Source organism: Bidens hawaiensis, unplaced genomic scaffold, assembly GCF_021521415.1.
Source record: "Bidens hawaiensis isolate Kalapana, Puna unplaced genomic scaffold, B.hawaiensis_p1.1 tig00003510_1, whole genome shotgun sequence".
NCBI classification, from domain to species: domain Eukaryota; kingdom Viridiplantae; phylum Streptophyta; class Magnoliopsida; order Asterales; family Asteraceae; genus Bidens; species Bidens hawaiensis.
Window position 1 is genome coordinate 1,031,163 of NW_027491198.1, and position 12,347 is coordinate 1,043,509.

General features: G+C 34.1%; 1 protein-coding gene and 1 non-coding gene across 2 annotated transcripts; both read right to left on the reverse strand.

Moving 5' to 3' along the window:
- Nucleotides 1-3,518: 3,518 nt before the first annotated feature.
- Nucleotides 3,519-7,728, reverse strand: LOC143623655 (hyperosmolality-gated Ca2+ permeable channel 2.1-like). Its single transcript, XM_077094507.1, has 8 exons — nt 7,451-7,728; nt 6,720-6,863; nt 6,560-6,623; nt 6,266-6,475; nt 5,993-6,181; nt 4,464-5,318; nt 4,001-4,234; nt 3,519-3,927 (listed from the first exon to the last, which is right to left on the reverse strand). The coding sequence occupies exons 1-8, from the start codon at nt 7,726-7,728 to the stop codon at nt 3,679-3,681; spliced, it is 2,223 nt and encodes a 740-aa protein (XP_076950622.1). The 3' UTR covers nt 3,519-3,678.
- Nucleotides 7,729-10,401: 2,673 nt separating this feature from the next.
- On the reverse strand, nt 10,402-10,473 carry TRNAG-UCC (transfer RNA glycine (anticodon UCC)). The gene has a single exon. It is a non-coding gene; the product is annotated as a tRNA-Gly (tRNA).
- Nucleotides 10,474-12,347: the final 1,874 nt, after the last annotated feature.

The window sequence follows — 12,347 nt, forward strand, 5'->3', positions numbered from 1 at the left end:
CAACTCTATTCACTTCCGCCATTTGAAATGGCAGATGTGAACAGTACCGACAATCATGACACATGACATAACTTTCTCCACCTTTTTGACCACATATTCACTTCCACTATTTCAAATGGCGGAAGTGAACAGTGTTATTATGACACCTTTTTATCTGCATGTTTTTTTACCACGCATTTTACTTATCCTCACTATTCACTCTTGTCATTTCAAATGACATAAGTGAACAGTAGAATATAATAAAACATATCATAGGTTTAAAAAAAGTATATTTTAAATAGCTAATTTATTTTTTTCATTTTCTCTACATATATAATATTTTTTTGAAATGATAAATAGGCTTTTTATTGTTAACGGGTTTTATCTCATCGCACTCTCGTGTCTTCGAACGAGTCTTTACGGTCGAACCATACCTATCATTTGTTTAGTAACCATATCTATAATTGAAGTACTTTATAATAAAAATACCATAAATACATAATTTTGAAATAGCATGAGTGAATAGTGACGTAAAAAACCAGGACAGTCTTGTCAAAATTGTCATAAAAATTCTATATTATATGGTAATTTTATTATAAAGTATTTTAATTATAGGTATGGTTACTAAACAAATTATAGGTATATGGTTCGACCTTAAAGACTCGACCGAAGACACGGGAGTGCGATGAGATAAAACCCGTTAACAATAAAACACCTATTTGTCATTTTCAAAAAAATATTATATATGTAGAGAAAATGCAAAAAATAAATTAGCTATTTAAAATATACTTTTTTTAAATCTATGCTATTTTTTATTATATTCTACTGTTCACTTATGTCATTTGAAATAACAAGAGTGAATAGAGAGGGTAACTAAAATGTGTGGTCAAAAAACATGCAGACAAAAAGGTGTCATAATAACACTGTTCACTTTCGGAAGTGAATATGTGGTCAAAAAGGTGGCAGAAAGTTATGTCATGTGTCATAATTGTTGGTACTGCTCACATCCGTCATTTCAAATGACGGAAGTGATAAAAATAAATAGGGGTAGCCTAGAAGGGGTGAAAATGTGTTCCGCCATGTGGTTTTTTTTTGGCTTCCGCCATTTGAAATGGCGGAACACCAAATTAACGTCCATGTCACCAGACAACTTTTGACAGGTTATGCTACCATCGTCGATTCCGCCATTTGAAATGGAGGAACACCTAAAAACCCAAAAAAAAAAATTATCTCTCCTATAAACCATTACACCTCATTAGTATTTCCTATTTATAAAAATTTTTCTTATGATGCCCCACTATATAAATGTACCCGGTATCCTTCTAATCTTAGGCCTTCATCTTTGTAACCCTTGAAAAAAAGCATCCCCCCCCCCAAAAAAAAAAACCCACCCCACCCTTTTTTTTAATATCCCTGTCTTTTATGTACCCTTCAAATACCTGAGCAGCCATTTAACCGCTTGTGAGTGTTCCTTCCTCGGGTTAGACATAAACTGGCTAGCCACCCCACATGCAGCATCGTGCATACCATAGCATACATGCAGCCAGTAACAACCAATGCATAGGGGACTTTAGCCATATCTGCCTTTTTTTCATCCGTCTTAGAAGACTGATATTTGAAAAGTTTGAAACGACTTCTCAAAGGTGTGTTTCTAGGCTTAGTCTTTTCTTTGTTCAAGTTGAATCAAGTGTATATATTAAAAAATATACTGGTAGAAAGTCTGCGCTTTGCTATAAAATATGATCGCACTATTGTTAGTTATAGGAATTTAAAGTGTTACAGTTCCATCACGCGTTGTGGTGGACAAGTTAAACCATGAAATGGGTCAATTTTATAGTAGTGTAGATAAATAAAATATATGTCACTTAATATGAATTGAATCTATGGCTAGTGGCTAAAAGTAGGGGTCTAAAAAAACCCGAACATGGAAAAAAAACCCTGAATCGGATTTTTTATACTCGGCACTACGCATAGGATACGGATAAGGTATGCATCTCAATACCAAAACTCGTACCCGAACCAGACCCGATTTGTACCCCGTAATACCCGAAAACGGGAACCGGGTTTTTCAAATCGCCGATCTATTCCCGAAATTACCTAAAATACCCCTAAAAGTGCAATCCCTTAAAAAAATCTAAAATATACCCGAAAAACACCGGAAAAAATCCGAAAAAACCCAAAAATAGGGTTTTTTCAATACCCGGAAATAGGGTATTCAAATACCTGATTTTAGAATACCCGGTTCTATACCCGACCCAAACCCAATACATAGGGTATGGGTTTAAGAGGCAATACCCGGACACGAACCCGAACCCGACCTGGTAATGCCAATACCCGATTTTTAAATACCCGGTCATATCCGAAACCAGTTCCATACCCGAAACCGAATATTTGAAAAACCTAATTTGTACACCTCTAGCTAAAAGCCCATGAAATGAACCCAATTATTAAAAATCCCGCTTAAATCTAGTTAACCAAGATAATTCATAGAAGTTGGAGTAGTGGAGCGGTTATGTTCAATAAACTTTAGTTAGGATTAGTATTTTATAACCTGTTCATTGTTTGTTTCAAGATGTCGATGTTTGGTGGTACGTATCAGTCTCATGAGTCAGGCTCTGACTCAGACGAGGAGTCAACTTAGTAATGTTTATTTTATGTGTTTTTTGATTTTTTTTTTGGATTTATGGGTTCACCTTTTTTTTTCTCTTTTTTAGTTTTGTTTTTAATTTAATGAAAGTTTCTTTTTTTTTTTAATTTCAGTGGTATTTAATCATATTTAATTGCATGTGTTAACAACTTAACATATGAATTAACATAAACAAATAATTAATAGATCATGATTACCTAATTACCAACCAATTCTCTCTCACTATATCTCCCTTTCGAGTATTTATGGGTGAGATAAAAAGTGTGTCTACGTGCCATCACTTTTTTCTCACGCAAGCCACCAACCAAGCACCCATAGCACATAGACTCACTTGTGGCAGCTTGTTCCATGCTCGTTAGTGATAACTAGTAACCAATAGTTAATGATCATTGAGTATCTGCAACGACTAGGTTGCTACTAATGGAGTTTTCTACGCGCAGTTTACTACTTCATGTAACTATCAACGATGATAACTACCAACAATTATATGAACTAAAGTCGAACCTATATTCTATGTTTTGCTATAGATTTTCATAGCCGATCTCTTCGGTTATAAATGGTTCGAATAATTTTATATCCCAGAAGTTGGTCTAGTAAATTCTACTAACTAGCGGTTAACCAATATCTTTGGACGTGGGTATGTAGAGCTAACTTTTCAATAAGCTATCCCTATTCCTAAATCTCCTCTTTTGTTCACCACGGTACTTAACCGCATAGAGACGGACACCTTTCCTACATACCTTGATGTCGCTAAGCCTTGCCCTTTGGTACATTTGCATACATAGCAATGGGAGTATGGGACATGCATTTGTATATTTTGCTTTGCAAAAACCAACAAAATCTCTAGAAATCTGTATAACTTATAACCAAGAAAAATCAACAACACCATTACAACTTTACAATCCAAGAGAAACTACTACTACACATGTGAACTATCCAACAATGGAATGATAGAAAAATACATACATACAAGTTTGAGGTATATACAATCATGTGTACGACAACAACCCATTGGAGAGATTGATGATCCATTTTCAAACACTTGAAGATTCCTAGTTGATGGATACTATCTTATCTTCAGATTCCGACTCAGCCAGATTCTCCACAATCTCCAATTCTTCAAGACTGTCACTGCTGCTACTCTTCTTCGGTTTATCAGAATGTTTATCGTCATCTTCTTTTGTTGGCACCTGCATCTGATCACCACATAACTCAAACTGGTTATAAGCTTTCGGCAGATTCTCAACAATCTCTTGTAGTTTTCCAGATCGCTCATCATCCCGATCCATCTCAATAGCATCCTACACACACACATGAAGAGAAAACAGTTATATATACAAATATAGTGTGTTTTATGATGAGTTGATTACTTACTTGTGCAGAGCGGTTTTTGAAAAGCGGTAAAAATCTGTTCTTGCAGAATACATTGAAAAGTGCAGTGCAGACGATTAGTGGGATGGTGCAAGTTGAAGCGGTGCTCGACTTTTTCATACCGAAAAGGATTCCAGCTACTACTTGTGTGAGTATTAGTGAAAAAATTGTGGCATTGTGTGCAAGAGTCCAGTAACTCCCATCTGTTTGGTATTTCACATAATAAACATTCATGATCTGCAGGGAATTAAAATATCATTAGATCATATGTAGGTAGGTGCATGTAAAATAGATGTTAAGAGAAAGAGAGAACTTTTTGGTATGCAGGCGGTTTAAGAAAAAAAAAATTCTTTTCTTTTCCAATAATTTATTTAACATTGAATTTGATTTTTCTCTAAAAAATTGTAATATTTAGCTTAAAAAACGCAGTAAACACTTTTACACAAAAAAAAAACAAGAGAGAGACCTGATTGCGGTACACAAGAAAAGCGAAGCAGAAGTAAACCAGCAAGAAAGGCAAGATCAAAGGCGCCAATATGCAAAAGGTAAACCCAAGGAGTCCAAACAAAAGGACCCTTGTAACCTCAGTGTGGAACGCAAAGGTAATGGGCTGAACAAAATCCTCATCCTTCATCAAAACACATTTAAACAACCAATTCCCGACAAGTGGCACAGGCTGCAACAGCTCAAATGACAGCCCGGACCAACCCGATGTCATCACATACGTCATAAAAAACGAAGCTTGTCTCGGTATAAGTTCAGCAAGAAGTGTGGCCAAGTCTTTAGGACTAGTAACCGTTAACCTCCCCATCCGCTCAATCCAAGAACCCGAAAGAATATTGGAAAAGTAAACATTCCAAATAAAAAAGATTAAAACTTTAACGCACGCGCTTCGTTTCCTTGTACTTCGAGACACACGCCCCTCAAGTGTGGAAAACAGCATCATTAGTGGTGGAACTATAGTTAGAAACACGGTTAGGACTAAACTAGGTAGGTATCCGGTAATAAGGTTGATGTAACTCCTGTCTGATACGCGTCTTAGAAAAGGGAACGTGCTTTGGAGATACTGTATTTTGGTTAGACCTTGAACAAATGTAGTGGGAAGTAAGAATATCACGCTGAACACGATCGATGCGATGAATACTGATATTTTTCGGATCCATAGTAAGTTATAAGGTACACATAGGTTTTGCCAGAAGACGTCGAGTGGCTCTGGAGCTGGTTCCGTGACCCATAACATAGGGTCGGCTGATTGGATTGTTTGTGATACAACTAATGCATCGAATCTGCTCTTGAAGAACACTAATGCAGCCTCGCACTCCTGCATATAAATTTTGTTTTCTTTTCAACCATTGTTGTAACGTACAAGTGAAAACTTCATCGAGTAGTAACCAAGTTTACAAGTAATTTTTATGTAAATGATTATATTTTTCAAAATTAAGTGAGTCAGATGAAACATATATGAACCTTGGTTATTGATAAGTGTGAAGTGTTTTTCGGTTAACTTGAAATAAAAGGTAATATTGAAGAAAACAAAACGTTTCATAACTGTCAAGTTTTAGTCAAATTGAAAACAATATATAATCATCAAACGGAATCAGGGTTCATACATGTTTTATTTGTCCGACTTAATTTTAAATTCTTTTAACATTTAGAAAGGTTATATGATATTGTAACACCTGTTGAAAGTTGAGTGACTTAACTTCAGAAAAGTGATTTTTATTTGGTTAACTTGAAATAGAAGGTAATGTTGAAGAATAAAAATTCACTAAATGATAACCAAGTTTCATAATATTATATTTAAGTCAGAGTGGAGAAGAAATAATCATTAAATAGTAACCAAAGTTCATATATGTTTAATTTGTCTCGCTTAATTTTAAACTCTTTTAGCATGTAATAAAAAATACAGCTAGAAACTTGGTTACTATTATGTAAAGTTATCCAAAGAAAGTATACAAAATAACTAGAACAATAGTTATAATAAGCGGAATGGACCTTTCCTCTGAGCTCCTCATCCACGTTACGATTGGTCAACTCACTCCCTCTCCCTACTTTCTTAAAAGAGTTTGACTTTGCTCCACAAAGCCCACACCTTTCTGTATTCGGTTCGCAACATTGGTTATCAGGAATAGTTGCCATTACAGGGACGGTTGTCATAACCTTATACATCTTCTCTGCATCCTCCTACAAAAACAAACTCATTATTATTATTAACTATTTTATTCAAAACATGTGACTACATGCATGATAATGATAGTGCATTAGTACCATAAGTTGTTGAACCGCACCAAACCGATAAATTATTTGGTGGGTAATGTAACTCGATGCATAATAATTGCTAAAGAACTTCCCCACTGACTCGTTGTAGGACTCGGTTGACGACCATGGGATTCCACGCACGACAACTGTAAAGTTACTTGGCCTTGTTGGAAACCTTAATACTTGCTCGGCTCTCATTCTAGCAACGTTTTCATACTCCTACGCGTATATAATCATAAAATGCTTGAAAATATGATATATGCATACAACTACTATGTTAATGATGTATATTGGGATTCTTACAAAGTATAGAAGAGTGCAAGCACACGCGGATATAACGTATAGCGTGAAGCAGTGAGCCCAAAGCCTGAAACAAACACCCCAAGATGAACATGCATACATACATACGCAAATATAGGGAACGATATATATATATATATATATATTAATGATTAATGCATACCATTTTGAACCTTCTTGGACATTTCCAATAGTCAATAAATCCATGGCGGTAGAATCTTCAATCCCTTGTATCCCTTCCCCAAAATAATTCAACGGGAGCACAAGAAAGGTGCAAAGGATAGTAGCAATCGCAAAAATTCGTATACTGCACTTTGAATTACAAAAAATATAAGAAAGGAATAATAAGAAGCAATGCAATGACTGTTGGTACAAAAGGGAGGGAAGTGGAAATTGTCTTATTTATTAAAAAATAGGTTCTTTAAAAACGCATGACAAATAGGTGGTTCTTTACTGTCTCAGATGACGACTTCACTAGAATCTTCTAGTCAGATTAAAGTTTCAGAATTTTGTCTTAGCGAAGTTGCCATCTGAGATACCGACTTCAACAACAAAAAGTCAAAAATTCTGGATAGTGTCGAATTTTGTAAAGTCAAGGGTCAATACAGGTCAATATTGCGACTTGAACAGCAAAAAGATAAATACTCTGGACACTGTCAGATTTGCATGGTTAAGGGTCAATACGGGTCAAAAGGAGTTCGAGTCACGATTCAACAGGTAAAAGACTAAAACTCTAGAGTCTAGACTCTATCAGATTTGAATATTCGAGGATTAATACAAGTAAAAGAAAGTCCGGGTCAAAATAGGAACTTCATCAACAAAAAGGCAACTTGCTAGTTTTATAAAACGACCCGTTTTGACCCGCTTACATGGGAAATAGTGAAGTGTACCTACCTAAAAATAACAATCCTTAGAAAAACAACTGCATCAATGCCCCCGCAAGCAAATATGTCTTCTTCAGTTGCATTCCAAGCTTTTAATATCCAACTAGCCGAAGGGGCGAATCTTTCAAAACAAATATTCTCGTTTCGCGTGCGCCCCTGAGCGATCCGTTGACCAAAGTAAACTTTCACATTGAGTGGCTGCTTTCTCAATATTGAATATAACGAAAACATCCCGACCGAAATCCCTATGTTCATACCAGCCGAAGTCAATAAAGCTGGTATGTCCATCTTTCTGTTTGACCTTTCACTTCACCTTCACAAACCTTATTTATCAACCCGAAACTTTAGAAATTAACACTTAACCAGTAACCACACTTGCTTTTAAACCTGTAACATCATTGCTATGTGTCAATTTCATTTGTCACCACTTAATAATAATATGCCAGTTAAGAAAGCTTCCATTGATGTTCACTAAAATGTTCTAAATCAGATAAATATAAAGTATAGTAGCATTAGATTTGTAAATATTAATACTTATTATACATTTGTGGTCCATACCGACAACTTGACCAATGATACTCCTAAAGTGTAACTCGAGTGACAACGAAAATGAAGTTACATGTCAATATAGGCCACGGCTTAAATTATAAGAAGAATCTAATTTGGGTAATTGTTGTATTCACAAAAACCAAACTTGAGTCTGAGATATTTCTATTTTTAGAAGCTAAAGTCGATCAAGATCGAAGTGGAAGGCAATATACATATGAGCGGGCCGGTTCATGTTTCATAATAAAACATACCCACGGACGAAAATCCATGCAATCTTTGTCCCAAACCCATTATCAAAAACTCAATTTTATTTATCAAATATATTGAAAACCCAATTATCAGCTTTTGGATGCAAACGCCATGAAAGAATAATAGACATAAAATAATGTTAAAAATCCTGATGATTGAACATTGAAAGCCCAAACAAATGGTGGTTGAAGCAGTTAGATTTCAAACCTAAGACGATGATGAAGAACATGCATAGAGAATTTTAAAACGCACGTACCAGGATTATGGATGGGTTGAAAAAGCATGAAATTGGGAAGAACAATGAATTAATTACAAGGGTAAGGTAGGGTTTATCTGATTGGATTGAATGAACCAATTTGAAGAATGCCGAGGTTTACGCCTACAAATATGCCCGCCCAGGATTATGGATTTCATTTCACAACTATTTCTTTTTTAATTAATTTCCAAATAACGGCACATGTGAAACAGATTATTATTTACTTTTATATATTAACACGGTATCAACTTTTTAATTACGTCTCTCTCACAAATTCTCTACGAGTTTAAACCATGCTTAATCAGGGAAGGCAAGTAGAGGCGCAAATCGGTTTACCGAACCCAAACTAGTTATTAACCAGTACTGCGGACATCGGTTTGTAACAGATTGAAACTTGTGATTAAGAACCGGTTTGGACTTTTCAGATTCTTTTTTTTTTACTGTGGTTAATAACCGGTAGAAAGTACGTTAACTAGTCGTTTATAGCTATTTTTGACTATTATAAACGTTTTTTTTTCTCTTTTAAGTTTTAACCCCTATGTGTTTAGTATAAATAGTTAGTGGGTGTTAACGTTTGATTACTAAACTTTAAAGCTCTCAAAATGAAACACTTCTTACGCTCAAAAAACGCACAAGTTTGACAAACACAAGAAGTTTGTATCCGACAGTTATTGTGTGAAAGTTTTTAAGTTGTATTATTCATCATGCTCCTTTGATTATGAATAATACAGACAATAATATATAGAATATGTACCCACTAATGGATAATTACAACTGTTACTAACTCTATACATGGCTAATAACCTACTAATACAAACATATGATTCTATTGAAGCACATTATTAGGATATATGCAACATTGCTAAAAAAAATAAATATAGCATTAATCATTGATTAATAAACCTAGGTTCCAAGAGAGATGAACCCCGTCATGAATATAACAAAATTTATGTTGTTATATCTAACATGCTTAATAAAAAAGTCGTGTCCAGGCTAATCAATAAAACAAGTGTTATGTATATCCTATTTAGATTTGTGGATAAAATTTATCTTGATTCTGTATGTAATGTATTATAGTATTTTGTGTATGTTGAACGTAACAGTGTAATCATCTTATGCAGTTTATAACATAGATGTTTTCAATATGCAAGTCAGAAGAACATTTACTAATCCTATGTAACGAGTCATATGCATGCGCTAACTGTAATTCAAAATTTTTCAACATATAAAGGCAAAGAAGTTGTGAGTCAAAACAAGTGTAAGTCAAAATTTCAAGGCAGCTCATGATAAGTAATTGAAGGATTTAAACCATGTATTATAATGTATGGATAATTGGCAATCTTATTGAATGTTTATATCTACATCAACACTCTCATGATTACAAGGAAACCAGATCTCAAAGATACACTTTTTATTGAAAAAAAAAAGTAGGCAATAATGCTCTATACAAATCTCTTTACAATAGATAATTTGTGGAGAGAACCAGGACTCAGGAGCATTGAATTCATAATTTTCATATCATAGAGCTCAATGAGCAAGTAATGAATAATCAAGTTCGAGTAAGTTGTACAGTTTGTTTATTTGCTCGTGTTTTGTCCACTTGGCGTCTAATGCATCAAGTTTGAGTAAGTTCTACATTTTGTTTAGATCGCTACTTGTTTGTGAAATGTTGTTAAATTACTAGGACCAGCAACACATTGACTCGTCAATCCTCTTAAGACTCAACAAAGTATAATAGATGTGTACTCACAATTAAAAAATGTAAACTCGTGCATTGTTCAAAATTCTCAAAATAAATGAAATGCTTCAATCATAAAGAAAAGCAGCAAATATTAAATGCGTTTGCGAGGAGTCAAATTCTCAAAATAAATACTTCTTTCATAAAGAAAAAAGAAGCAATAACAATATGCGTTTACCGAGAGTCAAACCCGGGTCTATTGCTTGGAAGGCAATTATCCTAACCGTTGGACTACAAACGCTTGACAATATCATTCTATGACGAATATCATAATTACTTAGATTTTAATGACTCTTTCTTTTCATTCGCTATTTTGCAATAAAATGAGAAACTTTTAATGTCAACCAAGTGATTCAGATTTACATACTGAAATGTGTTTTCGAATAGAAAATAAAACGGAAGCATCTTTTAATCTTCTATGATTTTTAAAAAGTAATGAACTAACTTTTATAACACTTATATATAGACAATAACACACGTTAAATAGCATGTTCTTAACAATCAATGAAATTGTAGTTTTTATAAGTTTGTTTGCAGTTTTTTATATGTATATAACTTCTGGATATTTGATAACAAGAATAATGCTAGGTCATATCTAGTGTAAAATATTGGCCAAGTGAATAGTGTTACACCAGGAACTTACACCATTTTGGTGATTTAGTATTGTCTATTTAAGGGTCAAGTAGTTTAATTTCAGATGACAAGAACACCTCCAAACACCATCATGATTTGTTACAGATAGTAATTAATATAATTTTAATTGTTCCATGCATGTCACTTAAAATGTTTAAAGAGTGATTAAACAAAAGGTTGGACTCATTGACTAGTGTCTGGCTATCGATACGACTTGCAAACATTGACGCACTTGTAACCTTATGTGTTACGTGTTGATGGTACCTCTTGCTTGACGAGAATTTTCATGGAATGAATTAACGTTATCATGATTCGTATACACTAATCCAATTTGATAGCGTTTGGTTCCTTGTAGCGTAAGAGAAACATGCATAACTTATGAATACATATACAGAGAAATTAAAGAGGGTGCGTTCAATTCTAATATATGTTGAAAACTATGATTACCGTTTAACCCTTATACTACTACAGTATTTATTATAGCAATGGAGTAGAATGTCTATAAATTTCCATATACTTAAAATATTCATTTTTTAAATATGATATTTAATAGTCTTTTATTTAAATGCATCCACAACACATAATATTTTCACAAATTTTATATGTTTTTCAATTCATGAGAGTGAAGATAAACTTAAAGAAAGAGGTGAATATGAGAGAAAAAAACACTTTTTTTTCTTTGCATGGCGAATTTTTTTTATTGAAATGCTATCTACATGTGATTATGGGTTCTCAACAACATTATTTCTGATATAAATGTCCCATAATATATCTATATTAAATTTCCTACCCATGTTATAATAAGTTACAGTATTAAAATTTATTGGAAATAAAAGCACAACATGCCCTTAGCCATAGTACTTAACTTGGTCAATATGGCATAAAAAAAAGTTGGCGAATGTGGCATATTCCATCTCATGCATGGCAGTACACCATCTCTCACAGAAAATGTGAAGAATCAAGAAAGCACTGTCATCGATCGTCCTCTACGAATATGATAGATGGAGTGGGACTGTAATAATGTAAATGTTAGTGTGCCGTTTTAGCACTGTGTTCCTTCCATGGATCATATTTTAGCGCGCATCATATTCTTTAACTTCTACCAATTTTTATATACCTATAAAAAACACCACCTCCCAACAACAAGAATCACAGTTCAACTTCAGGAATCAAGCCAGAGCTTCTAGGATTGATCAAGGACAACTTCTAACATCTCCCTTAATCCATAATCTGTTAGCACTATCATATCAATATATATTTCATGTGACTTAAGATTTTATGCATATATTCCTGATCTAGACAGAAAACATGCCAAATAAATCGGCAAGATCACACTCATAGACAAAAGCTGCGCTATCAAATCACACGCCTTACGTAAGTACATAAGCTCGAATATATGCAACCAATTCACCATCGGATCAGATGTAACGCACACATATAAAAAAAGGTTTGAAAAGATTGGAGGTATGTGAAAACTGGTAT

Coding starts and splice junctions, on each gene's coding strand:
- LOC143623655 (XM_077094507.1), bottom strand. CDS start 7,728: ATGGACATACCAGCTTTATTGACTTCGGCTGGTATGAACATAGGGATT. Junction 6,864..7,450: donor CTAAGGATTGTTATTTTTAG/GTAGGTACACTT, acceptor TTCAAAGTGCAG/TATACGAATTTTTGCGATTG. Junction 6,182..6,265: donor GTGCGGTTCAACAACTTATG/GTACTAATGCAC, acceptor TTGTTTTTGTAG/GAGGATGCAGAGAAGATGTA.